This window comes from Dipodomys ordii, unplaced genomic scaffold (assembly GCF_000151885.1).
Source record: "Dipodomys ordii isolate 6190 unplaced genomic scaffold, Dord_2.0 Scaffold160, whole genome shotgun sequence".
Classification (NCBI taxonomy): Eukaryota; Metazoa; Chordata; class Mammalia; order Rodentia; family Heteromyidae; genus Dipodomys; species Dipodomys ordii.
The window spans coordinates 934,352-961,785 of NW_012267376.1; the positions used below are offsets into that span (position 1 = coordinate 934,352).

Genomic DNA, 27,434 nt, shown 5'->3' on the forward strand with positions numbered 1-27,434 from the left:
GTGGGCCTGAACTCTGGGCCTGGGTGCTGTCCCTCAGCTCTTCAGCTCAAGGCTAGCACTCTACCACTTGAGCCACAGCGCCACTTCCAGCTTTTTTCGCTTATGTGGTGCTGAGGAATCGAACCCAGGGCCTCATGCATGCAAGGCAAGCACTCTACCACTGAGCCACCTTCCCAGCCCAAACTGATTATTTCTTTGTGTTGGTAGCTTTGTGCATCCTTTCTTATAGTGGTTTTGGAATATACAGTGAATGACTTAAGCTGGGCACCTGTGGCTCATGCCTGTAATCCTGGGACAAGAAAGTCTGTGAGACTCTTACCTTCAATTAATCACCAAAAGGCCAGTGGTGGAGCTGTGGCTCAAATGGTAGAACAATGGCTTTGAGCAAAAAAAAAAAAATCTCAGTTTCCAGGCCCTGAGTTCAAGTCCCAGAAGCACCACCAAAAAGACTGTTAACTGTAGTTACTGTGCTGTAGAACAACAGATCTGAAAACAGTCAAGGAGTGATGTTTTCATTGCACAAACTCAGCCCTCGTGTGTGTGTGTGTATGTGTGTGTGTGTGTGTATGTACACGTGTGTACATGTGTACACTGATAGTGGAACTTCAACTTTGGGCCAAATCTCTATGATATCATTTAACCTTTTCTCAAGGCTGGTGATACTCCACCTGAGCCACAGCTGTACTTCTGGCTTTTTGTTGGTTAAGTGGAGATGAGAGTCTCAAAGACCTTCCTTCCTGGGCTGGCTTTGAACTTGGATCTTCAGATCACAGCCTCCTAAGTAGCTAGGATTACAGGAGTGAGCCACTGGCACTTGCATATTCTATTTTGCTCTTGTTAAATATGTTCTGCAAGCTGGGTGCTGGTGGCTCACACCTGTAATACTAGCTACTTAGGAGTCTGTGATCTGAGGATCATGATTTGAAGCCAGCTCAGGCAGAAAAGTCCCCTCGAGCTCTTATCTCCAATACTCAAAAACCAGAAGTGGAGCTGTGGCTCAAAGTGGCCAAGCTCTAGCCTTAAGGAAAGAGCTCAAGGACAGTGCCCAGGCCCTGAGTTTAAGCCCCATGACTGACTATCCCTCCAAAGATATACATGTTCAGCAGTGCTGTGTGGACTCGGTCTTGCCATTAGGAACACCAGCATTTATGAGCTACCTCCAACACTGCACCTAAGATGCTCCACTGCCATTTCCAAGTTGCTATTTGTAAGTGACTCAACACTCTAGCTTCTTCTTTTCCAGAATTCTATTGGCTCCCTTGCTCCTGGAGAGCCCAGTTCTGCATATGGACTTCCCACCATTAGCTTCCCCTGCCAAAAGGTGGCCAGCCCAGAAGGTCTCGGGCACACACACATCCCTTCCCAAATACTCCATAATGCCATGGTGGTTGGAACATTTTTCAGATCTCCTGTAGCACCTAGGACCTGGTGGATATCCTGTCATTTTTTAGGTCCATACCAGGGTGTCCCCTGAGCCTTCTGACAGGCAATTCATGGTCCGCCTATAGCCTTCACTCTGGCTGTGCTCCTGGGAGCCATCACTGCAGATTGAAGCACCCTGTGTGCCTTCTCAGAGTATTAAGTATGGTGTACCTTAATGGAGACACACTCATCAGCTTAGTATTCTTCTGTGGAGGAATATAGCAGACAGGTCTTATAGCCAAGAGGGGCACACATAGGCCCATCTGATGCCTGTCATTTCCTACCAAGGAGTATTGGGGGACTGTTTTCTTTCTTTCTTTTCTTTTTCTTTCTTTCTTTCTTTCTTTTTTTTTTTGTGGGTCATGGGCCTGAACTCTGGGCCTGGGCACTGTCCCTCAGCTCTTCAGCTCAAGGCTAGCGCTCTACCACTTGAGCCACAGCTCCACTTCCAGCTTTTTCTGCTTATGTGGTGCTGAGGAGTTGAACCCAGGGCCTCATGCATGCAAGGCAAGCACTCTACCACTGAGCCACCTTACTAGCCCCTGGGGGACTGTTTTCTAACAAGGGAGGATTGGCTCCAATCATTGGCTGAATAGTGTCTATATTCAGACTCTTCAGAAGTCTGCATACTGAGGCTTTCCAGTATGGACCCAGCTCTCCCTATTTCAGATCTCAATGCAGCCTGCTCCTCATAAGGTAAGCCGTGGAAGCCTGTCAAGACTAAGCTGTGGAGAGGTGGATAGGGGGCCAGCATAAAAATGTACTTATCAGCTGGGTGCTGGTGACTCATGCTTGTAATCCTAGTCACTCAGGAGGCTGAGATTGCAGTTTGAAGCCATTCCAAGCAGAAAAATCCCTTTGAGACTCTTATCTTCAATAACCCACTCAAAAACTGGAAGTAGTGCTGTGGCTCAAATGGTAGAGCACTAGCCTTGAGCACAAAGAGGGTCAGGGACAGTGCCAGGCCAAGTTCAAGCCCCACAACTGGCAAAAAAAAAAAAAAGAGGGCTGGGAAGGTGACTCAGTGGTAGAGTGTTTGCCTTGCATGCATGAGGCCCTGGGTTCGATTCCTCAGCACCACATAAGCAGAAAAAGCCGGAAGTGGCGCTGTGGCTCAAGTGGTAGAGTGCTAGCCTTGAGCTGAAGAGCTGAGGGACAGCGCCCAGGCCCAGAGTTCAGGCCCCACAAAGTACTTTTCTTGTTCCCTCACCTCATCCTCCAAACAGGAGTGAGTGCCTGAGGGGAGAGCACCAGCGTGGAGTGTGTGAGCAGGATAGTACTGAGTGGGGAGGGTTCCTGGGAGCTCAGCCAGAGGACTCTTCTGTCTCATTGTTACCTCTGCTGACTGATCTGCTGACTGGTGGGTCCAGTGTCTCCTTGCTCTCTTTCATCATGGCTGTGTCTCTTGTAGCTGGGACCTCAAGTGGCTTTCATGTGGCTGTCTTAGTTGTGTGGGCTGGGTAGGTGTGACCCCAAGAGACACTGGATATAGGTGAGTATTGCTCAGGGAATCCCAGAGGCCAAGCAGATTTGTCTGGGCAGATGGGGAGGTCATCCAGAGGGGAGGGGGCGGGGCGAAGAGGAGAACTTGCTTGTATTTAGTCTGTTTTTTTTTCTTTCTTGTGTGGTAGTGGGGCTTGAATTTAAGGACCGCGTGCTGTTTGAGATTTTTTTACTCAAGGCTAGTACTCTGCCACTTTGAGCCATAACTCCACTCTTGGTTTTCTGGTGGTTAATTGGAGATAACAGTCTCACATACTTTCTTGCCTAAGCTGGCTTTTTTTTTTCTCCCCCAGTTGTGGGGCTTGAATTCTGGGCCTGGGTGCTGTCCCTCAGCTCTTCAGCTCAAGGCAAGCACCCTACCAGTTGAACCACAGTGCCACTTCCGGTTTTCTGGAGATTTATTGGAGATAAGAGTCTCATGGACTTTCCTGCCCAGGCTGGCTTTGAACCAAGATCCTCAGATCTCAGTCTCCTGAGTAGCTAGGATTACAGGCGTGAGCCACCTGCACCTTGCTGGTAACTGTCTAGGAGTTTGTGAAATCATAACCAGCACAAAAATAATAGCAACTGGCAAGTGACTGAAAACAAATATTACCTGATCAGTTAATTAGCCAGCTACCTACACATGATATCCAGTGTTTCGAGAATCTAGGCCCTGGGGCCGCCCTCTATCACTCCAGAGCCCTTCAACATTGATTTCAGCATGGGAGTGACTGGTTGTCCTCCAGTGGTCAGCTCAAGTGAGTTCATTGTGAGTGGCCAGCTTTCCCTTCCAGTGAAGAGTTTGGTGCTGGTTGTGGTGGTAAACACCCAAGGCTCTCTCTGCTCAAGTCACTTCTTTGAATTAAGCATTGTCTCCAGAAGGCCACTGTGAAATGCATGTTACTGGGACTCAGGGTGGTAGTGATTCCTCAGACCCTTGACTAAGACAACAGCTGGACGCGAGCCCTGATCAGTGATTGCAAAATCAAAAATTTAATTCCCACATATATGTTGCACAACTCAGTTGATGTGGAGAAGTTCTAGTCAATCCTGTATCATTGTCAGTTGGATTAAAAATCATATAATCTGATGTTTTGTGAAAATCTACCTCCCAAAAAGCAATGGCTGCACTGGAAGCATGATTCAAGTGGTAGAATACCAGCTGTGAACGAGAAAGCCAAGAGGAAGTGTGAGTTCCTAAGTTTAAGCCCTAGTACCAACACATACACACAAAGTAAACGATTCCAGGGCTGGGAAGGTGGCTCAGTGGTAGAGCGCTTGCCTTGCATGCATGAGGCCCTGGGTTCGATTCCTCAGCACCACATAAGCAAAAAGAAAAAAGCCGGAAGTGGCGCTGTGGCTCAAGTGGTAGAGTGCTAGCCTTGAGCTGAAGAGCTGAGGGACAGCGCCCAGGCCCAGAGTTCAGGCCCCACGATCGGACCAAAAAAAAAAAAAAAAGTAAACGATGCCCTAAAAGCAAAGTAAAAGGGCACATAATGTGCTTAATTGAAGTGACAAAGTGAATGTTTTAGATTTGTTGAAATATTGCATTTTTTGGCATAAGCTAGATGATGGTATGGACAAAAATGAGTCCAACACCTGCAGTATTAGAGACAAAGTTTTAGTGAGCAGTGTTAGTGTGTATAGCAGTGATTTTATGACAGCAGTGTAGTCTGCTCCCTGGGGTTTTAAGCTATGGGTGCTCAGACCTACTGTTCGGTGAGATGGGTAAATTGGAGTAATTTTAGAGTTAGGTGTCCTGAGCGTTTGTGGGTTTTCCTCAACAGCAGCTTTGGGGCCATCTATTTATAATACTCATGGTGGTGTTTTATCAGTTTCTTTTCTTCTTGCTAGAAACACAAAATTTTTCTCTAGTTTTCACCCTGAGAACCCCCATGACTGCGCCCCCCGGAAGTCTTTTTGTTGTTGTTGTTGGTTGTAGGGCTTGAACTTTGGGCAGGGGGCGCTGTCCCTCAGCTCTTCAGCTCAAGGAGAGCGCTACCGCTTGAGCCACAGCACCACTTCCGGTTTTCTAGTGGTTTATTGGAGATAAGAGTCTCATGGACTTTTCTTGTCTGGGCTGGCTTTGAACCGTGATCCTCAGATCTCAGCCTCCTGAGTAGCTAGGATTACAGGCGTGAGCCACCAGCGCCCAGCACCCCCAGAAGTCTTTATCTCAAGCAGGTCGATGCTCTGCCCTGCCTAGTCCTCTCTGCAAGATTGCTATTCCTGGGGAGGTGTGATTCTTCACATGTACCTGTCTTGGGGAGCAGACTTGAACTATATGGATCTGATTTTCAGCTTGCCAGCTTTTCTTGTTGTAAGGTTGAGAGAAACAACTTTACATGTTAGAAACAACTTTACATGTTAGATGGCATTTACATTTTTATTCCTTTATTCTTTGTGACGCTGAAGTTTGAACTCAGGGCCTTGTACTTGCTAGGTCACTTGTACTTGAGCCACCCTTTTTGCTTGGATTATTTTTGAGGTAGCTTTCTTTTTTGCTTGGCCTAGTCCGGACCACAATGCTTCTATTTACACTTTGTTTACAGCTGCTGTACCACCATAGCCAGCTTTTTGTTTTGAGATGGGGTTTTGTAAACTTTTTTGTCCAAGCTGACCTGGAACAGTGATCTCCCTATTTTAGTCTCCTGTATAGCAAGGATGAAAGCTTTTGCCCATGGGGCTGGGAAGGTGGCTCAGTGGTAGAGCGCTTGCCTTTGCATGCATGAGGCCCTGGGTTCGATTCCCCAGCACCACATAAGCAAAAAGAAAAAAAAAAAAGCTTTTGCCCAACTGTTCTCAAACTTTGATACCTGATTTCTACATCCCTAATAGGTAGGTTTCAAGTGTGTGTCACCAGTACCCAGTACCCAACCACCAGTACCCAGTACCCAACCACCATCTTTTTTTTTTTTTTTTCTTGTCCTGGGGCTTGAACTCAGGGCCTGTGTGCTGTCCCTGAGCTTCTTTGTGCTCAGAGCTAGTGCTCTGCTCTATCACTTGAGCTACAGTGCTGCTTCTGGTTTGTTCTGAGTGGTTCATTGGAGATAAGAGTCTCATAGACTTTCCTGCCTGGACTGGCTTCCAACTGTAATCCTCAGATCTCAGCCTTCTGAATAGCTAGGATTACAGGTGTGAGCCACAGGTGCCCAGCACTTTTTTGGGGGGAGAGGGTGGGGTCATGAGGCTTGAACTCAGGCAAGGCCCTAGGCACTGTCTCTGAGCTTTTTTGCTCAAGGATATGTGCCACCGTTCTACTTCTGGCTTTTTGGTGGTTATTTGAAGATAAAAATTGCATGGGCTTTCCTGACTGGGCTGGCTTTGAGCTATGATCCTTAGATCTCAGCCTCTTGAGTAGCTAGGGTTACAGGCATGAGCCACCAGGGCCAGTTTAATACAATTATATTGTTACTGAGGTTGTGTTCAGAGGGGTTACCATTTCACAATTAAGGTCATACATACATGTATGGTTTAAGGAATGACACAAATGTTAAATACAAGAAGTCTGTTCTATTGCCGGGCACTGGTGGCTCATGCCTGTAATCCTAGCTACTCAGGAGGCTGAGATCTGAGGATCTCGGTTCAAAGCCAGCCCGGGCAGGAGAGACTGTGAGACTCCTATCTCCAATAAACCACCAGAAAACCGGAAGTGGCGCTGTAGCTCAAGTGGTAGAGCGCTCGCCTTGGGCTGAAGAGCTGAGGGACAGCGCCCAGGCCCAGAGTTCAAGCCCCAGCCCAAACCCAAAAAAAAAAAAAAAAAAAAAGAAGTCTGTTCTATTGATGAAAGTGAACCAAGCAACCCATGGATAGAGATGGGAGGGGCAGAATAACAGAGGAGAGAACAGATGATACTAAGCAAAAGGAAAGAAACGTACTTATTACCCAGGATATGTAAAGGTAACCCTGCTGTATACATCACCTCTAGAACAAAAGTCTGCTCTTATTCCAGCACTTTGGGAGCTGAAGCATTTAGACCATGACTCATGCCTAGGCCCTGTCGAAAGCCCTCTCTATTCCCCCAAATGGAAGTCTTCTAGGAAGATACCAAAAACCCCAAAAAAAAAAAAAAAAAAGTCAAGCCATTAAGAACATTGTGTTTGTGGGGTCTAGTGAACATACCAGACACAGAGCTGCCATACATAGCCCTCTAGATCAAAGCCATTTCATCAAGCTTTGCTGAACAATAGGATGTCACAGACTGGTAATCAAGGGAATACAAACATATTCTTGGTTCTGGAGGCTGAGAAATCCAAGATGAAGGGGCTGTGTCTGGTGAGGGCCTTTCTGTGAGGGTAAGAGAAGCCCTGGGTGGTTATGGCACTCAGGAAGTGGATGTAGGAGGATCCTGAGTTTGAGGATAGCCTGGACCAGAACTACATTGTGAGTTCAAGACCAACAGGGCCTTTTCTCAAACAAAAAGGAGAGTAAGAGAGTGGGGAGTGGGTCAAATTCATCCTTTTATTAGGAACCACTTTGTTGTAAATGATACTAGTTCCTCATGACCTGATCACCTCACCAACACTGTTGTGTTGGGGATTAAGTTTCCAACACAGGAATTTGGGGAGTCCCATTCAAATCAGAGCACTTCATTTCTCTATTTGTGTACACTTAGTTGTGTGCTTTATAGTGTATTTTTTGTGGAACTGTTTGTGGTGCTCTTGTTTCTAGTTCTGCCAGTTCAGACAGATTTTATTGCAACGGTTTGGGGTGTTCTTTCAGGATTTATAGTGATAACCTTGAATGTAGGGATGTAGGGATTGTGGGAGGGTTATCAGTTCAGGGAGATTCATCTTCTAGAGCTGAGACGGAGCTCTGCAGAACTCAGGCCTGGAGGATGAGGAACTTGGTATATATTCTGTCATGATAGTGATTGTCTTGGCTCCACATCTCTCCTGCTTCTCATTGCACTCTTCTCTCTCAGTATTTAGGTCAGTTAACGTCCATACCAGGATACCTGAATCCCTCCAGTAGGACTGAAATCCTGCATTTCATAGATAATGCAAAGGTAACTGTCCTGCCCCTTGGCTTGCCTCTGCCCTCCACCTCCTCTTGGCTAGGATGGTCAGTTCCACCACATTAAGGGTCCTCTGGGCTCTTGGCCATAGGGCCATTTCTGTCTACCATTGTGCTTAGACTTACTCTGTGTGGTTTTGGCCCAGTCCCTAGTTTTTCCAGACCATGCTGGGTTGAGCACATTGGTGTCGCTGGAGTAGTACCGCTGTGCTGTGGTGGACAGCACTCTTTTCACTCAGAGCCGGCCACGCATGTGACTCAGCCAGCAGTGCTGCTGTGGAAGAGCCCGAGGTAGCGGGTCCACCATGTCTGATGCCCTATGGTTCTTTCTAGCGAGCCCGCAAACTGCCTGGACACCTGACACAGGAGCATGATGCTGTGCTCAGCCTGTCTGCCTACAATGTCAAGCTGGCCTGGAGGGATGGGGAGGACATCATCCTCAGGGTGCCTATTCATGACATCGCCGCTGTCTCCTACGTCCGAGATGATGCAACACACCTGGTGGTCCTGAAGACAGGTGTGGACTGGGGCCTTGGCCTAAGGTGTAGACAGGCATGGATTGGGGCCTGGGCTAAGGCATAGACAGGTGCGGACTGAGGCTGTGTGCTAAAGTGTAGAGGGTGTGGGGTGGGACTATGGACTAAGGTGTAGACAGGTGTGGAGTGGGACTGTGGGCTAAGGTATGTCCAGGACATTCATGACACTCAGAGACAGCTTCTAGAACTCTATGCTGGTGCTGCTGCCTGTTTGCCCTGAGAATTTGCCCTGCCCTCCCCCAGTGCAGCAAAGAAGTATTTGTGGTCAGCCGTGGGGCCCTGGTCTCCTGACACCGTGGCACCTGAGGGATGCATTGCTTGGGACCAGTCTCTAGTCCCCTCCTCCTGGAAAGCCTCCACTCCCCAGGCAGCCATATGCTGCTGCTCTCACTAAAGCATAGTAGAGCCCCAGGTAGAATGCTGGCCTTGAAGTCTGGTTAGGACCCCCAACTCCAGCTCACCCGTTAAGCTCTGCGGTCTTCTGAGAGCTGGTGCTGCAGAGGTGAACTGCCCTCAGGAGCTCTCAGTTCATGCGTGGGTAGGAGGGGCCTTGGTGGATTCCTGAGCCCAAGGCTTAGAGGCTGGTGCCTCATTGTCATGCTGTGCTGACCTGATGTGCTGTCTCTTCTCAGCCCAGGACCCTGGCATCTCCCCCAGCCAGAGTCTGTGTGCAGAAAGCTCCCGTGGCCTCAGTGCAGGTTCCCTGTCGGAGTGTGCAGTGGGGCCAGTGGAGGCATGCTGCCTGGTCATCCTGGCCATGGAGAGCAAGGTGAGACCTCCTGCTAGCCCATCCGTAGCCCCAATCTCTCTGTCCATGGTCGACTACCTTCAGCTCTGCCCACAGCCCACTACTACCTCTAACCAGGCTCTGCGTTGGCCACAGCTAGCCCTTCCTCCTCATCTGCCTTGCGCTGACCCAAGCACTTTCCCCTACTCTGGCCCATCCCTGACCAGGCCCTACCCCTAGATCTGCTCAGGCCCTGCCCATATTCTAACCTGGGTCCCATCTATAACCACACCCACTGCTTATCCTGGCCTTGACCACGGACAGCCCCTTCTCTGCCTGACCCTTGCCCTCCAGCCCTCTCCCTCCGACCCTGAGATGGCCAGCTGAGCCTTTGCTTATTGTTTTCCTCAGGTCACCTCCCTCCCCCACACCGACAGATAGGCCAGGGCGTGGTGACCTGCCCAGTAGTATGAGCCGGGCTTGCAGATCTTCCATGTCCGCAGGCAGGATGGTATAAAGGGACATGTGGGTTAGGATGGGCCTATAGATTCAGATACAAGCTCCTCTTAGCCACCCAGTGGCTACTGGGCCTTGGAAAACCATCTCATACCTTTTAATTCTTTGTATGTGTGACTGTCCACTCTGAGTATCCTCTCATTTGTGTTTCTCAGCCTTGGTGCTGTACCAAGCAGTTCTTTGTATACTATATCCTCCCTAGGCCAAAGCCATGCCCAGCTGCTCCCCCATGTCCCACCACATGGTGTCCCTTATACATAACTGCATTCACAGGTGCTGGTGGCCTCCTCCCTTTGCTGAGGCCTGGGGAGGATGCTGATGGGCCACTTAAGTGGTAGAGGAGGCAGAGCTGGCTGCTGACCCCTGGGTCTTCTATGGGAACCCAGGTCTCTAGCTTCTATCTGTCCCAGAGAGAGTCCTGGAGTGGCTCACTGATAATTCTTTTTCTGACAGCCATGTGGACACCTTTGACTCAGTGTCTGCTCCCCATTAGTATTTATGTCTGGAAGCCTCGTATGTATGTGGCCCTGGTCATAAACACAGCAGCTGCTACTCTCTGCCCACTGCAGGTTGCCGCGGAAGAGCTGTGCTCCCTGCTCAGCCAGGTCTTCCAGATAGTTTACACGGAGTCCACCATCGACTTTCTGGACCGAGCCATATTTGATGGCGCCTCCACACCCACCCATCACCTGTCCCTGCACAGCGGTATGTTAAGTGAAAGCAGCAGTAGAGTTCAGGCACTGTGAATGCATTTTCTCCTGGCAGGGGCATGCTGGGAAACCAGGAAGGCTGAGCAGGTTTCTCAGGAAACCTCCTTCCAGCACACCCAGCCTGGTTGCTGTCAGTGGAAGGCTTCTCCCAGAACCCCTTGGGCTGCTTCTGAGCTTGAGGCTGAGGGGCGTGGGAAGAACCAGAGGCTCCTCAGGCCCCACCGCTGGAGCACCTCCGCACATTCCATCGCAGCTCGCTGCCAAGTGCACTCAGGCATCTATTAGTCCATGAAATACTTCCTTTAATTAATTAACTAATAAACATTTGTTCATTTATTTTTGTCCTGGGGCTTGAACTCAGGGCCTGGGCACTGTCCCTGACCTTCTTTTGCTCAAGGCTAGCACTCTACCACTTGAGCCACAGTGCTACTTCCGACTTTTTCTCTTTATATGGTGCTGAGGAATGCTAGGCAAGCACTCTTCTACTAAGCCACATTCCCAGCCCAACACTTCCTGTATGACATTTGCTGGATTTAGGTCTCCTCAATACCACCAGCACCTGGTTTTATATACTCTATTGCTCATTAAGGATTGGTAGCTTACACAAATGAGAGGCATGCAAAGATATTGGAAACAGTGTAGCTTGTTGCCTGAGGTTTCTTTTCCTGAAGAAGAACCCCTGTCTTTGCTCCTTCCTTGGTAAGCACAGGTAGAAAGGGCACTCTGTGTTCACAAAACTCAAGGAGTCCTTTGGGTAAGTGTGAGTCCCAGTCCTAGGTTGAGGCTCTGCTACCTGTCTCCATTCCTTCTCCCGCCCCCCCTCCCCCCCCCATCCCAAATTGTTGTCACTGATACTAAAGCCCCTCTGGCCCCAAGCTGGCCTCACCTCACAGTGATGCTCCATACCCAGCTTCTTGGAGCCCTTTATCACCAATGACAGAGCAGCCCCCTTCATTCCTGGTTTGCAGGTGGAGGCCTGGAGATTGACCAGGGTAACAAGCAGTTCCACGTTTGGTTTGGCCATTGGCCATTAAAATTCCAGTTGAGTTTTTTTGTTGTTGTTTTTTCTTTTGGTTGGTTGTGGGGCTTGAACTCTGGGCTTGGGCACCGTCCCTGTGCTCTTCAGCTCAAGGCAAGCGCTCTACTGCTTGAGCCACAGTGCCATTTCCGGTTTTCTAGTGGTTTCTTGGAGATAAGAGTCCCATGGACTTTCCTGCCCGGTCTGGCTTTGAACTGTGATCCTCGGATCTCAGCCTCCAAAGTAGCTAGGATTACAGGCGTGAGCCACCGGCGCCTAGATGTATTTTTTTAACTGAAAAAGTATACAGATTCTATGTCCTGCTGTGCATGTTCTTGTAAGGGAATTGTACTTGTAAATCCACTGTTGGGTGCCAAGTGGGTCTCCTTGCCTGCTGTCCTGTCCTGAGGCCTTCTAAGGGCTGCACGTGCACCCCATGTGCACACAGACCTCCCCCCTCCCCCCCCTTCCCCCCTCCCCCCCCCCCCCCCACACAGCAAACTACTCTCCTGCCTGCTGGCTTTATTCTTCTGAGGGACACGTGGGCAGAGGGAGCAGCTCAACAGCGTACATGTGCTCCTAGCCCTGTGAGTGGCCAAAGCGGCTTTGCGTCCATAGGGTGCTTGCCCTTTCCACCTTGCAGAAGTTCCCACATGCCTTCCCCATCTTCTCTTTTGTCACCTGGCCTCTGCTGTTTTCTGTAGTCACATCTCAGCATCCCCCTGCCACATTTAGAACCTGTGCTAGAGACTTTTTAATCACCGAGAAATACCTGAAATAGTGTAAAAGGAAGGAGCTGGGTGCTGGTGGCTCACATCTGTAATGCTAGCTACTCAAAGGCTAAACTCAGAGGGTCAAGGTTTGAAGCCAGCCTGCACAGAAAAGTGCAAGATTCAGTCTCCAATTAGCCACCAAAAAGCTGGGCTGAAAGCATGGTATAGGTGGTAAAACACCAGCCATGAGTAAGCAAGCCAATTAAGAGCACAAGGCCATGAGTCTAGGCCCTAGTACAAACAGGCTAAAAACTTTTTTTTTTTTTTGGTCAATCGTGGGGCCTGCACTCTGGGCCTGGGCGTTGTCCCTGAGCTCTTCAGCTAAAGGCCAGCACTCTACCACTTGAGCCACAGCGCCTCGTCTCGTTTTTTCTGCTTATGTGGTGCTGAGGAATCGCCCAGGGCCTCATGCATGTGAGGCAAGCACTCCACCACTGAGCCACCTTCCCAGCCCCCTAAAAACTTTTCAGTCACTGGCTCCATTGTTTCTGGACCATGGTAAAGCAGAACATCATGGAGGGGCAGCATGAGAGACAAAATTGCTTACCTCACTGCAGCCAAGATTCAGAGACAAAACAAAGAGGACCCTGGCTGCGAGCTGGTGGCTCATGCCTGTAATCCTAGCTACTCAGGAGGCTGAGATAAGAGGATTGCGGTTTAAAGCCTGCCTGGCTAGGAAGGTCCATGAAATCCTTATCTCCAATTAATCACCAGAAAACTGGAAGTGGAGCTGTGGCTGAAAGTGGTAGAGTGCTAGCCTTGAGCACAGAAGCTCAGAAACAGTGCCTAAGCCCTGAGTTGAGTTCAAGTCCCACTACCAACAACAAAAAAGAGGATTCTGGACAGGAGCAGCCCATGGATAGCCCCAGTGGCCTAAATTCCTATGCTAACATCCTCCCAAAGTAGCACCACCAGCTGTGGCCCACGCCTGCAGTCTGAGCCTTTTTGTGGAATATTTGGTTTCCAAACCATAAGCTCAACTGCCCTTTGCTATGTAAGGCAACAGGGCACAGTTCCTGGGGTTCAAACATGGGCACTGCTGGGGCCAGTTGATGCCCAGCCTCCTTCCCTTCCCTGGTTTCTATTGCTGGAAGTGTCACTTTCTCTTTTCTTGTTTTCCTTCTGCTCCTGTAAAATCCTCCCTTCTGCTGGGCCCCCACATTCACAGTTTTCACTTGCTGTCTGTCCTGATGTTGCAATGCCACTTTCCTTGGCTTTGGAGCAGCAAACAGCAGACTACCACACAGTACCACACAGTCATTTGTTGGACATTACCCAGATAGCTGTTTTGTACCAGAACTTCCATAGGCCTGAGGGTTTTGGAGCCTCCTTTGGATGCCTCAGAACTGTCCAGGCTGGGTCAGACTACCTAGCTCTGGTTTTTGCTGTGCAACTTAGGATAAGTGACATGACTTCTCTGATTTAGGTTAGCATATCGTTGACACCCCCAAAGGAGCTGTTGTTACCTGAGCCATGTGTGTCAGCTATGGACCCCATCTCAGCTTGCAGCACGATGTATACTGGATGGAATCCCCAGGAGGATCCTCAAGTCTGGGAGGCCTGCTATGGGCATACAGTATATGACATGCTACAGGAATTTGGGGTCCTGTTCTGTAGACGCAGCATCAGGGTTGAGCAGCCTCTTTTGTTGTTGTTGTTGTTGGTCATGGGACCTGAACTCTGGGCCTGGGTGCTGTCCCTCAGCTCTTCAGCTCAAGGCTCATGCTCCACCACTTGAGCCACAGTGTCACTTCTGGTTTTCTGAGTGGTTTCTTGGAGATAAGAGTCTCACGGACTTTCTTGCTGGCTTTGAACTGGGATCCTCAAATCTCAGTCCCCCGAGTGGCTAGGATTACAGGTGTGAGCCACTGTGCCTGAGGGCTGGAACGCCTGCCTATACCCAAAGTCACCCGTGTCTTTCCTGTCCTTACAGATGACTCTTCCACGAAAGTGGACATGAAGGAGGCCTACGATGCGGAGGCTAGCACTTTGTGAGTGTACCAGGCCCTGGTGGGCAGGCGTGGGCATTGCCCTGAGTTGTCAGCCCCCTGGCCCACCTCAGCCCCGAGTTGCCCAGAGTCCCACGCCGACACTGCACCCATGCTGTGCCTACTTCTACAGCCCTTGCCACCCTCTGGCCTCTCCTGTCTCACGGCACCATGGATAGTAGTCTTTTGTACCTTTCCATCCCTTCCTGCTGCTGTGTGCACCTGTGTGGCCATTCTGCCACACGCGCTCCTGTTCAGCTGCTCACCTCTGCCCATGCAGGCTGTCCCCTGGGCCTCCCTCTGAGCTGCTCGCCCCTCTCCAGTGTTGCCCAGGCCCCTGTCCTATGAACTTCCTTTCCCTTTGCCAGTCCTGTGAGTGCCTAGGACCAGGCTGGATGGGACTCTGTCCCCCACACACACAGCCATGTCCAACCAGCTCTCCTCTGGGATGGTCATAGGAGGCCCCTGGCACCCACAGCTCTCACCAGGCACCTGAAGTGGGTGTGGGATGCAGAGGTAAGGAAGCTGCCTGCCATTCGCTGTGTTCCTTTGCAGTTGCTTCCCTGACCCTGTGGATGGGGGAGGCCTGCCGCCCCTGTCCTTCTGCATGCAGACTTCACCCCATGGCAAGACTGTGAGTGAGAGCGAGTTGAGCACCAGCGCCACGGAGCTGCTGCAGGATTACATGATGACGGTAGTGGGCGGAGCCGCTGGGCTGTGGGCGGGCTGTCTAGTTGCTTTTGTTAGTGTTGCGCTTTTCCCTGGGATGTTCTGGGGGTGTGAGTTGGTGAGCCTGAATTGAGAGAGATAGACTAGCAGCCTGGACCACCCTGGGGACAGGCCCTGGGTGGGAAGTATGCCTCCTGCTGTGCGTGGTCCACATCTGACCTAGTGGTTTTGTTTTGTTTTTTCCCAAATAACAAATTTTATTTCTATCAATATATATCACTTCAACCATTTTTATTGCTATACTTCTTTGATATAGATACATACCTGGCCGGGCACCGGTAATCCTAGCTACCCGGGAGGTTGAGATCTGAGATCAAAGTCAGCCTGGGCAGGAAAGTCTGTGAGACTTTTTTTTTTTTTTTTTTTTGCTTCCAGTCGTGGGGCCTGAACTCTGGGCCTGGGCGCTGTCCCTCAGCTCTTCAGCTCAAGGCTAGCGCTCTACCACTTGAGCCACAGCGCCACTTCCGGCTTTTTTCTTTTTGCTTATGTGGTGCTGAGGAATCAAACCCAGGGCCTCATGCATGCAAGGCAAGCGCTCTACCACTGAGCCACCTTCCCAGCCCCAGTCTGTGAGACTATCTCCAATTAATCACCAGAAAACCAGAAGTGGTGCTATGGCTCAAAGTGGTAGAGCCACTAGCCTGGAGTTGAAGAGCTCGGGGACAAAGTTTAAGCCCCACAACCAACAAAAAAATAAAAAGAGACACACACCTATTCAGGACATAATAGACTACAAACATGATAAAAATAACAAAATCAATGGCTGGGAAGGTGGCTCAGTGGTAGAGCGCTTGCCTCATATGCAAGAGGGCCCTGGGTTCGATTCCTTAGCACCACATATTAAAAAAAGCTGGAAGTGGGCACTGTGGCTCAGGTGGTAGAGCACTGACGAGCTGAAGGAGAGTGCCCAGGCCCAGATTTCAAGTCCTATGGCCAAAAAAAAAAACCCCAAAACAGTAGGAAAACATAAGGATTACTTAATAAGGATTACTTAATAAGTGCTACTATAATTTAAAGTTTTATTTTTTATTATTATAAAGGTTATGTACAAAGAATCTTAGCTAGTTTTATCCACACAATCCCAGTCTTCTTTGGTTTGTGCCCCAAGAGCATTGGTCTTTGCCTTGAGGCACCAGCTCCCTGCCCAGTTCCCCTAGCCCCTACTCAGTCCCCTCAGGGAGAGTGGGCTTGGGAGCGTGGAGCTGTCCCTGGGCTTTGCCTCTGTTCTTCTGGTGACCCGAAGCCAAGGCTGAGGACTGGATTCCTGTGGGTGCTATACCTCAGCGCTGGCCTGGTGCCCTGGTATTGGGGTGAGCCTGCTTTGGGATCAGGGCAGTGGCTATGGTGAGGTTGGGTGCCCACACTTGCTCACTCTGCTCTTCTAGCTGCGCACCAAGCTGTCGTCACAGGAGATCCAGCAGTTCGCGGCGCTGCTGCATGAATACCGCAATGGGGCCTCCATCCACGAGTTCTGTATCAGCCTACGGCAGCTCTATGGAGATAGCCGCAAGTTCCTGCTGCTCGGTGAGCAGAGCCTGGAGGGCCTCTGGTCCCCACTGGGAAAAATCTATCAGCAATGGCAGTCATCAAGATAATGGCTGAGGTGCCCTGCCAGGGAGCAGAAAGGTGTATACTAAGCAGAATCCTATTACCCAAGTGAACAGGCCAGCAGGGGAGTCAGGGCTTTTCAAGCAAGTGACACTGAGTGGGTTCTGATGGTATGTAAGAGTTTGCTGGTTGGGGAGGTAGAAACATCATTGCTGGTGGAAGGGCCTGGCCTTCATTAAGTAACTCAGTGCATTAGCTCCAAGTAGTTGGCAAGCCTGCCACAGACATCTGTGGCTTGGACCTACACAAACTCTGTCACACATTGCGGTGACATGGTATGGCCGTGGCTTTTCCTTCTATGAACACTCAGAACACTGAGTTGACAGTAACTAGTTAAGGCACCTATTTCTCAATAGAACAAGGTAGATAGGTTTATTTCCCTTTTTGCTGGCCTTATGATCATTGGCTGCCTGCTCAGGGCTCCTTGCTGGCTGAAGGAAGATAGATGCCAGATGAAGTTTATTCTGACCTTTAGCTTTTCCCCATGGCCTCATTAGGTCAGTCATCTAGCAGGTCCCTGATCCTGGCACCCAGTTCAGAATATACCTCTAGCAACCCCCATTTTGCTTTCAGGCGAATGCCTCATTTTGAGAAGGGATTGGAATTGTAGCTGGGGAACCAGTGGTGTATTCTGGCCACTCAAGAGGCTGAGAGACCTAGAGGATCACAGTTCAAGGCTAGCCCTGGCAGAAAAGTCTGAGATTCCATCTCCAGTGAACCAGCAAAAGCTGAGCTAGAAGTGTAGTCAAGGTGGTAGAGTGCCAGCCATGAGCAAGAAAAAGCCCTGAGTTTAAGCCCCTGTACTGGTAGAAAGGGTGAGGAGAGAGAGGGAGAGAGGAGATTAGAATTACTGAGCCTGGGATATGCACTGCTTAGAGCCCTGCCCCATTGCCACATGATGCTGTGCTGCCAGGCAGGCAGTTCCCAGCCCCAGAGCGCCCTCTACCACTTCTCATCATTTGAAAACCCTGCAGGTGCTGACAGCACAGCATGCCAGGTTGGGGGCTCCAGGGCTCTAGCTCTGCTATAGGGGGGCACCAAGCCCTCCCATGGGGCTGGCTCTCATTGCCTCTGGACGGAGCCCAGCCTGGCCACTTGCATCAGTGTTCAGAGGTCTTGAGAGACTCCAGGTACTAAGCCTTCTGACAGTGAGGGCAGATTGCTAGTTGGGGTGGTCACGCTGGTCCAGGTCACTGGCTTTGGCCTGCAGCCTGACTCTGGGGACAGCACCTTGCTGCTGATAGCAGGGGGTGGCTTGGAGCGCTGCTCTGGGCTTTGGCTTTCTTACCTATAAAATGGGGTTCTGAAAATGAGAGGGGATGGGCCCAGGCCTGTGCCACACCAAGGCCAGGAAGCATGAGGCCAACAGGCAGCGGGCTGGGCTGCCTGTCAGTGCCCGAGCACAGCACATGAGATGTTAGGTTCTTCACGTTGTGCCCAGGGCAAGCTGTGGTCTGAAACCCATGGGGTGCTCTGTTGGGGTCCTGTGTTGGCAGGTCTGAGGCCCTTCATCCCCGAGAAGGACAGCCAACACTTTGAGAACTTTCTGGAGACCATCGGTGTGAAGGACGGCCGTGGTATCATCACAGACAGCTTCGGCAGGCACCGTCGGGCGCTGAGTACCACCTCCACCTCCACCACCAATGGGAACAGGACCACGGGCAGCCCTGATGACCGGTCTGTGCCCTCCGAGGGGGACGAGTGGGACCGCATGATCTCGGACATCAGTAGCGACATTGAGGCGTTGGGCTGCAGCATGGACCAGGACTCGGCCTGATGGGCAATGGGGGCCGTGTACACCTTCTGCATGGTCCCAAGCCTTCCTGGGAGGAAACGCCCAGCTCTTCTTGTCAGCCTTTCCCACCAGCCAGGGCTGGAGAAGGGCTGCAGGCACAGGAGGCCCCAGGCAGCCAGGTCCTCTACTGTGAAGGGGCGGGGAGCTGCCACTGGACACGCACCCTGGTGCCTTGTCCTCCAGGCCCAGCCATGCCGGGCACCGTGTTCCTGCTCGGGGAGGGCCAGTCCTGTGGACCCGGCCCTGGACAACTGTTAATTTTGCACATGGTGTTCCTCTTGTAACTCTCAGAGACCTTAAAAAGAAGTTTACTACAATGTGAATAATTTAATCTCTAGTTGCCAAGCATGTTTCTAAGTCAGTTGGGTGTCTGGTCCTGGGGCCATGTCTGCCTAAAGCATCCAGAGCTAGGCCCAGTTGAGAGGACTGGGGCAGCGCAGGCAGAGGACGCTGGAGATTGGGACTTGGCTTTGTGGGCATGGGGCAGGGCACATGTTCTGGGGTCTCTTGCATGTGGTGCGGGCAGTGTGAAGTAACTCTGTCCCCTTGCCCATGTTTTTGTCCCATCCTTTCTCTATCCCTAATGAGCACCTGTCCCAAGCCCCTTTGGCTTCCTTCTGGCCTCTGCCCTCCAGACCCCTCCGATACAGGGAGGAGAGGAAGGCAACTCCATGGCAGCGTGTCCTGGGCTCTCCCTGCGCCAGATCTTCAGCTCTGTCTTGACCTGAGGGCACATGCAGAAGCTTACTGGCCCATGGGGCTGAGACGGCACCTCAGGCAGGGGGCTGGCTCTGCAATCATGGAAGGGAGGAGGAGGTAAAGCCCTCGAGGCTCCATGGGTACCGCAGTTGTATCCAGAGGGTCCTGCGGGAACCCCCCTGCAGGTGGGGTGGCAGATCCCTGTCTTCATAGCTTCAGAACAGGACGTCCCTATAGACAGTGTTTTACAGAGAATTTTCCCTGTCTCGCTTTGTGTGTTTGGTCAGAACTGACCCTGAGCCAGGGACAGCGGGGGCACTGGTAGTGCCGTCTCTCGATGTATGTGCAGGTAGCTATCCTGGGAGCATCAGGAGAGGCAGAAGACAAGCCACAGACTGTCCTCTGGGCTCCTATCCCTCTTGCAAAAGCCTATTTGTGCCTAGGTGTCTCAGGCGCCACCCCCCCCAAACACATACACACACACAAATAACAACAACAAAAACACATGCAGCACAGCCTTGCAGGGCTTTCTGTGTGGAGTCAAAAGAAGCAGGATGGCCATCCTCGATGTGGCCAGCGCGTGGGTCACTCACTGGCCTTTGCCAGCAGAGAAGACATGGGGCAGATGCTCAGCCCAGCTGGGCCTGAGGGATGCCACAGGGTGATATGGTGGCAGAGGGTGATGAGGGAGTGCCAGAGGGTCTTCAGGGGACATAGTGAGTGGCAAGCTGACACCAGAGGGTGTTAAATGGATGACAGCAGACAGTGTGACACAGAAAAGTTCTGAGGGGTCACCAGAAGGTGATGGTACGACACTGGTTTATTGGGCAGCAGAGTTGGGAGAGGGGCAGGATGGACCAGCTTCCAACCAGCAGCTACATGGTCAGTTCCTGCAGAAAAATGTACAGAGGGTCACATTGAGGGTGGGCCTCTCCCTGTCACAGCTGAGGCATCTGGAGGGAAGGGGGGACCCACACATGCTCACCATGATGGCATTGACGATATCACTGTGGTTATCTCTTAGCGCTCGCACAGCCTTGGCCCTGGACACGTTGGCCTGCGCCATAACCAGCTCAATGTCCCGTAGCTCCAGCCCAGCCTCATCCACCTGGTGAGGGAACAGTGAGGTTCCTCAGGCCCACCTCCCAGGTGCCAGCAGGGCCTCCTGAAACAGGATGGAACCTGCCTACAGGCAGGGGCCGGGCCTTACCTGTTCCTCCTCCTCTTCTTCCTCTTCCTCCTCGCACGCTGGCCTTACTCGAGGCCCAGGTGCTGACTCGGGCACCAGGGCTGAGGCCTCTGAGGGCACCTTGAACTTCTCTGCAGCAGCTTTGTGCACTTGCTGGGACAGGTCCTCTATCTATAGCGTGGGACAGAATCCTTCAGCAGAGCCCGTCCGCTCCCGGTGCACCACCCTGGCCCTGCCACCTCCCTGCAACCCCAGCCAGGACCTTAGCCTCTCCGAAGACCACATAAGTGTCCGAGGCAGGGCTCTTGAAGACATCGGGCTTGGCGATGACGAATAAGATGTTCTTGGACTTCTGGATGGTGATCCTAGTGACACCCTGGATCTGCCGCAAGCCCAGCTTGGACATTGCCTGAGGCAGAGGACAGTATCAGACTTCCCCGGGTGACCAGGGATGGCTGTCCTTCCTTAGGTGTCAGCTGGTCCTGCAAGGGTCACTAATGACACTACAACCTTAGCTGTTTAGGTTAATAGACTTGACCCGAAGGCCCTCCTTGGGTGGCCATTGGGTCTTAGCCAGTCCCCACCCTACCTTTCGTGCCTTCTTCTCACTGCGGCTCTGTTTGGCTTTGGCGATGGCCTCACTGCTGCCTGTTGGAGCCTGTGAAAAGGTGGGGGCTGAGCCTCTGTGTGAGCATGGGGGCCCACCCACCCTGAGGACCTGCCTACTCCCTTGAGCCAGGCACCTGGGCTGGGCACTGTGCCTTCTGAGGTGCTGAGGTGTCCTGGTCATCCAGCTCAGCTGACGACTCCCCATGGCTGTCTGAGTGCTGGCCCGAGCCTGGGGCCTGCAGTGAGTCTGAGAAAGGGGGAATGGTGTGAGGATGTGTCCCTGCCCCACTCCCCCCAACCCTGGGATATCAGTGCCTTCCCTGGAAGAGTCCAGCTTTACCCTGTACCCCACCTCACCCTCCTCCAGGCTGTCCTCATCCTCTTGCTGGGTCTCATCCTCAGGGGCTGGGTGCCGTCCAGGGCTGGATGGGCTCTGGGCTCCCAAGGGAGGAGGCACTTGGCAGGGGCTTGAGATCCGGGGAACCAGATTCTTGGCTGTGTCTTTGGCATCCTTGGGGGCCGCCTTGGGGCTGAGGAGGAGGCAGGGGGGTGGGAGGCTTACCCGCTGCCTGGCCCCCAGAGGCTTTGTGGTTCCTGAGGTGGCAGCAGCAGCAGTCTGAGACAGCTGGAGGTCCCCAGAGACTGAGGCCCCTTCATCTTTCACAGAGTCTTCCTGGGGGCCAGGACACAGGCAAGGAGCAGAGGGTCCCAGGGCTGGTGAGGCTGTCCCAGCAAGGACACCAGGAGCAGATGGCTCAGGAGCCATAGGCTGACTCTGGGGTATACTTGGCAGATCCCTGGCAGGGTTTTCTGGGGTCTGTGATGGAGGGGAGTCAAGGACATGGAAGGTGGTCTGATGCTGTTTCCCACTGCCTGGGTCTAGCATAGGTTCCTGTCTCTCAGAGGTGGGAGCAGGCTCTTCGGGGCAGCCCCTGTCTGGCCTACATGCTGCCCTTGCTGGGGATTCTGGGCAGGAAATCATGGGAAGTTTGGCTTCCAGGAGGGCCTGGCTGCTGAGGCCCCTTCCTTCTCTAGCTGGGCTCAGGCTGTGTGCCTGCCTGACCTCCGGGCAGGCAGCAGAATATGCCTTGGGAGCTTCCCATGAGTCTTGAGGCCCTGACTTTGCTGCTCCAGGTCCGTGTCCCTGTGCTGATGGCTTAGGCCCTCCACCTCCCATGTTTTTAGTCTCCATGGCCTCCTTTGCAAGCAAGTGGGTCTCGATCCCATTATGGCCTTCAAGCCATGCTTCCTGCTCAGGTGCAAAGAGACCTTCAGCTACTTCATCTCCAGCACCAGAGGCAGGCTTGGGGGTCCTGGGGGCCTCCATGCCCAAGGTGGGACTTGCCTCTTTCCCTGGTGCCCAGAGAGTTGCAGCTTCTGGTGCTGACGCTGGACTATTTTGTTCAGCTGGGGTTGAGGCTGGAGACTCTGGTTCTCCAGGAGCTGCATCCTTTTCTTCCAAAATCAGCCTTGCTCCTAAGGCTACATCTAACTTTTGCCGGGCCCCTGAGGCCCCTGGTGTAGTCCCTGGGCTGCAACCTGCCTTTGCTTGGCCCTGGGAAATGTTCTCAGGCACTGGTTCTGGGCCTAAGGTGGAATCTGAGTCTTGTAGGAGTGGATGTATGGTCACAGGGGAGTCCGGGCGTTGGATGACATCCTTTTCAGTCTTCTGGGGCCCCAGTGTGGCCACAGTCATGGACTGTGGGTCCGAGGTGACGTTCTCCTTTGGAAGTGCTGCCATAGAAGAGTCCTGGGCCAGGATGACACTTGCTTCCATCTCCTGGGGCCCTGGTGTGGCTTCAGCCATGGGTTCTTGGGCTGAAGTGCCATCTCCGTCTGGAAGTGCTGCCAAGGAAGAGTCCTGGGGTGCTGTGACACCTCCATCAACTTGCTGGGGCCCCAATGTGGCCACATCCTCAGGTTCTGGGCCTGAGGGAAGGCTCAATCTACTGTCCTTCAAGTTCTCAAGAAGGTCTGGGCACAAGACAGGGTTGGCTTCTTGCAGAGCTGGCGGTGACTCTGTACCAGTGAGCTCCCAGCCTAAGGAAGCGCCTAGCCCCTCCTGGTAGGGTTGTGGTGGTGCTCTGGTGGCAGGTGCTTCTCTAGCCCAGGAGCTCTCTCTCTCGCCCCCTACCCAAGGGATTGCTTTAGTAGCTGGCTCCACCTGGAGGTTCTGGGCTGCCTGCAGAATTGGAGGCTCCACAATACCCTGGGACTTGTGGACTAAAGGGAGGCTCTTTTCTGCTTTCTCTGCAGTGGATTGCTGGCTGTGTGTGAGACAAATGTCTCCCTTTGAGACATGAGGGATGGCCTCAGGGCCCAGGGTCCCACCCCTGTGCTCCTGCTCTGTCTTCTGGGCACTGTCCTGCAGTAGGGAGCTGGGCTGGGCGTGGGGCTCTGTGCTGTACAGCCTGTCATCATCTGCTCCTGCGTACGAGGTGGAGTCAGAGTCAGAGGAGGCTGCGGACGTGTCATCCCGGAAAGCAAAGGCCTCATCCATGCCCTCGATGATGGACAGGTCAGACAGGGACTGCAGGAATGAGGTGGATGTACTGTCCTCCTCACCCTCTCCTGCCAAGTCTCCATCTGGGATTGGAGCATCAGCTACCACCTCTTCCTCCTCTTCCTCCTCCTCCTCCTCCTCCTCTTCCTCCTCTTCCTCTTCTGGGTACAGCGGTGTCACCTCCACAGCTTCTACCTGGAAGAGGAGGCTGCCCCGGAAGGGCAAGAGGGCTGCGGGGATCATTGGGTCATTGGCCAGGAAGTCCAGGTCAAAGAAGTGGCCTTCCTGGCTCCAGGAAGAGCTGCTGTCTGTGGAGAGGCTGGACTCAGAAGACAGTGGCTCTGGGGGTGTGGTAGGGCTTGGCTCTCCTTCATCTGCCATGGGCCCCAGTGGGGAGAGGCCTATGTCACAGGGAAAGTCCAGCCCTTCAGCAGGAGCCAACAGGCCAAGGGAACAAGACGGTGAGGAGGCCCAGCTGTCCCCATCAGCAGTGATGTAGGAGCCCGAGGGCGAGGTGGGCCTAGAGTCTAGCAGCTCATCCAGAAGCTCAGCCTCTGGGTCCCAGGTGTCTCTCTGGGGCCCAGGGCAGGAGAGCAGGTCATAGGTGGTCTTGGTAGGGGTAGCAGGAGGTGTAAAGTAGTCATCGAGGTCTGGGGTAGGGGAAGGCACAGGAAGATCATCCTGAGAACAAAGCTCAGGGGGTGGGTGCCGATGGGTGTGCCCACCCTCCTGGTCCCTGAGCGTTGGCCAGGCTGCTCTAGGTGATGGGGTGGCCTGGCATGTCTCCTCACCCATCACAATCCGGGGCTCCAGGGTGGTGGGCAGAGAGGCCTTGGGGGGCAGAACGTCGAGGGGCTGGCCCTCATCAGGCAGAGTTTGGAGGGGCAGGCCTTCGGGGAGAAGTGCTGGGTTTGGGCTGCCCTCTGCTGGGTCTGCCCAGGCTGAAGGGGCCCCACCTGGCCCTGCATCCCAGCTGGCTCCCTCAGGCTGGGGCCGGGCACCTGGTTTGCTGGGCAGGAATGTGAGGGCCAAGGGGCTGGGCCCTGGGGTGAGGGCATGGGGCTCCTGTTTGTCCCCTTTCAGGATGGCAGCAGCTGCATCACAGGAGAGATCTGTGGAGACAGAGAAGGACATGAAATAGTCCTGACTCTCTCCAGGCCAGGGCAGGTGAGGAGAGTAGCCCAGAGGAGGGCTGGTCAGGGCAGGAGGAGAGGAAGGAGAATGGCACTATGCATTTGAGGGGAAATTTCCAGGAGTTCCAGCAGAGCTTCTGACAGTGCTTTGTGGAAAGAAAGGTTGTGGGAACTGTTGCTGTGGGAGAAAGCCAGGATTTTGGGGGGTGGGGGTGGGGAGGACATTCAGCAAAAGTACATCCAGTTCTGAGCACTGGTTGTTCATGCCAGTAATCCTAGCTATTCAGGAGTTTGAGATCTGAGAATCAAGGCTTGAAGCCAGCCCTGGCTGGGAAGTCCTGAGATTTATCCCAAATTAACAACCAAAGAGCAGGAAGTGGAGGTGTGGCTCAAGTGTAGAGCACTAGCCTTGAGCAGTAAAATAAAAACTCAGGGACAGTTAGGGGCTTAGATCTGAGGTTCGTGATTTGAAGCCAGCCCAGGCAGAAAAGCCTGTGAGACTCTTATCTCCAAGTAATTACCAAAAAAGCCACAACTGTGACTCAAATGGTAGAGTGCTACCCTTGAGCACAAAAGTTCAAGGACAGTACCCAAGCCCTAAGTTCAAGCCCCAGGACACATAACACACACACACACACACACACACACACACACAAACACACACACACACACACACACACACATACACACACAGAGTACATCTATATCCCTCCCTATTTTCTTTCTCTCCTCTCTTCCCTCTCTCTTTAAAACTATTGCTTTTTCAGGTAATTTGTGTGATTAAGTTGGGCTTGGTAGGTGCACAGAGCAATGAGAATCTGCTGGGCAGTACCAGCCCCTTCCCATGACAGGAGCAGGGACCCTCCCCCCCTTCACCATTGCAAAACTCTGGACATTTCCAGGTTTCTCCACAAGACAAGTGTCTTGTCTCTCTGGACCATTTCCTGTCCCCCAGGACTTTGGCACCTGGAGAGGGTCTGCTCCACTCCTGTGACATAGGGGGAAGGAAGCAGGGGCCCTGCACATAGTCGTTTGTAGAGGATGGAGACAGACATGTCCCATGGAGGCTGAATTGGAGCATCTGGCCAGAAGGGCAAAGGTGAGCAATGATGACAGCCAAGGAGCCCATAGAAACAGGATGGTTCAGAAAGGTCTGTTGGAGCCTCTGGCTACATCCTCTCCATAGTGGCAGCCATTCTGTGGTGAGTGCCAGATCCTCCTGGCCTGCCCAGGGCCCTTCTGTGGATCCCACGCCATCCCAGGACATGGTGCTCAGGAAACCTCCTTGTACTGCCACACCCCCAGAGCACAAGCCATGCCACATGCACACCATGAAGGACTGTGGACCAGGAAGTAGGGTGGGCCTCAGGAAGGTGGAAGACAACCCCTCCAAGCAGCACCCTCCTTTGGGTTCTCTTCCTTGTCTCTCACCACTGAGGTCATTCTGCACATTCACTTTTGCATCTGTGGTTTTCATTCCACATTATCTCTGTTTCCTGTGTGTTCTAAGTGCTTACTTGCTTCATTTTGAATGGCTCTGTAACATCCTTCTCTCTACTGGATCGAGGCCCAAAACACATCTCTTTAAAGCATTTGCTCAAGGCCTTCCTACTGCCCAGGCCAAGTCCTGCCCAGAGGGGGAGGGGCCATGCTTAGGATCGGGCTCCAGGGTGCTCTGGGCTGCAGATCTCTGCCAGCGATGCCCGCTCTATGTTGCTTGCTGGTGACATAGAGCAGCATGACCAGCACTTTGGCTTTCTCTTTCCCACCTCCAAAGCAGAGATGAGCCAGGCTGAGAAGTAAAGCTGAAGGCTGCCACCCTGCCAGACCTCAACACCTGCCCCTATCAGGGTGTGGGACCCTTACCCACTCAGTGCACTCCTTGACTGACGGTTGTGCTGCTGGGGTGGCCAGAGGCTGTGGGGGGATCCTTCAAGTTCCTGGAGGCACACTTGATACTGCGAGTGGGTGTGGCTACTGGGGTGTCACTAGAGGCCCCAAAGCCAGGCTGTTGGCTCTGTACTGACTCCTAGCCTGGACCCCAGGGCAGGGACGGACAGAACTGGACCAAGATCAGAATGGAAAGGCAAAGAGAGGCCAAAGGTTTTTCCTTTGTCTCCTTCAAGGTCATCAGACAAGCCAGAACAGAGGCAGTATAGAACCCTGGGACTGGGGAGTCCTAGCCTGGACTGTCTGTCTGCCACGAACAGCAGAGGTGGCAGCAGTGTTACCTCTGCCAGGCCACAGCAAGGTGCCCTTGGTCCTGCCAAACCACCCATGGGGGACCTCCAACAGGGACCATCCAGGCTCTGAATGCCCCAGGCTAAGTGGACAGACGACCCTCCGGCCTCCACCCACGTTTGCTGATCCCACATCTCCAGGACCTCCGTGGTCTGCGGGGAGGGACCTGGGGGGGGTGTCGAGGGTAGGACATCTAGCTAGGACACCTCCTCCAGGCCTCCCACCGCCTCCCATCCGCCTCCCCACAGCGCCAGCTCTGCCTTCTCCAGCCAGCCCCTGGGCTCTCAGGGTTCTCCTCCCTCCTGTGCCTAGCCATTCGCCCGCCCTGCGCAGCCTGGGGTGCAGTGGAGGCCCGAGGGGAGAGTGCCCATCAATCTGAAGGGATCTGCTGGGCTTCCAGCTCAGCTGGCGGACAATGGGGCGTCATGTTGGCACAGCAGCCCGCGCGGGCAGGACCTGGGCCTGGAGCGTGTGGAGCTCCACGGCCCCCGGTCAGGGGCTAAGGGCACGGCCCTCCCTGGGCTTCTAGCTGGCAAAGGGCACTGCCTGCGCCCCTCCCCGAAATCCTGAGTGTTTGGCGGGGCGGGGGCAGGGTTCGGGCGGCCAGAGGCAGGGCTGAGCGGAGGACGGACAAGAGAGGAGCTGGCGAAGGGGAAGGAACGGAGGAGAGGACCGGGAGCGCTGGGCCGGAGAGGGGAGCGGCCGCGGCCTCACCTGTGCGGGGCCCGGGGCCCCCG

At 53.1% G+C, this 27,434-nt stretch overlaps 2 protein-coding genes across 2 annotated transcripts in view; one reads left to right on the plus strand and one right to left on the minus strand.

Moving 5' to 3' along the window:
• The window catches only part of Ccm2 (cerebral cavernous malformation 2), a 50,766-nt gene extending 32,118 nt beyond the window's left edge, over positions 1 to 18,648 (plus strand). The window contains exons 3-10 of the mRNA XM_013032934.1: positions 7,832 to 7,915; positions 8,257 to 8,440; positions 9,092 to 9,228; positions 10,272 to 10,407; positions 14,137 to 14,194; positions 14,747 to 14,885; positions 16,306 to 16,444; positions 18,025 to 18,648. Coding sequence (XP_012888388.1) covers positions 7,832 to 7,915; positions 8,257 to 8,440; positions 9,092 to 9,228; positions 10,272 to 10,407; positions 14,137 to 14,194; positions 14,747 to 14,885; positions 16,306 to 16,444; positions 18,025 to 18,305 — 1,158 coding nt within the window. The 3' untranslated portion in view covers positions 18,306 to 18,648. The remainder of the gene's footprint in view (positions 1 to 7,831; positions 7,916 to 8,256; positions 8,441 to 9,091; positions 9,229 to 10,271; positions 10,408 to 14,136; positions 14,195 to 14,746; positions 14,886 to 16,305; positions 16,445 to 18,024) is intronic.
• Positions 18,649 to 19,897: 1,249 nt separating this feature from the next.
• The window catches only part of Nacad (NAC alpha domain containing), an 8,591-nt gene continuing 1,054 nt past the window's right edge, over positions 19,898 to 27,434 (minus strand). Inside the window, exons 3-10 of the mRNA XM_013032939.1 lie at positions 27,412 to 27,431; positions 21,178 to 24,435; positions 20,955 to 21,067; positions 20,801 to 20,869; positions 20,474 to 20,620; positions 20,233 to 20,382; positions 20,008 to 20,130; positions 19,898 to 19,912 (exon numbers count right to left, since the gene is read on the minus strand). Coding sequence (XP_012888393.1) covers positions 19,898 to 19,912; positions 20,008 to 20,130; positions 20,233 to 20,382; positions 20,474 to 20,620; positions 20,801 to 20,869; positions 20,955 to 21,067; positions 21,178 to 24,435; positions 27,412 to 27,431 — 3,895 coding nt within the window. The remainder of the gene's footprint in view (positions 19,913 to 20,007; positions 20,131 to 20,232; positions 20,383 to 20,473; positions 20,621 to 20,800; positions 20,870 to 20,954; positions 21,068 to 21,177; positions 24,436 to 27,411; positions 27,432 to 27,434) is intronic.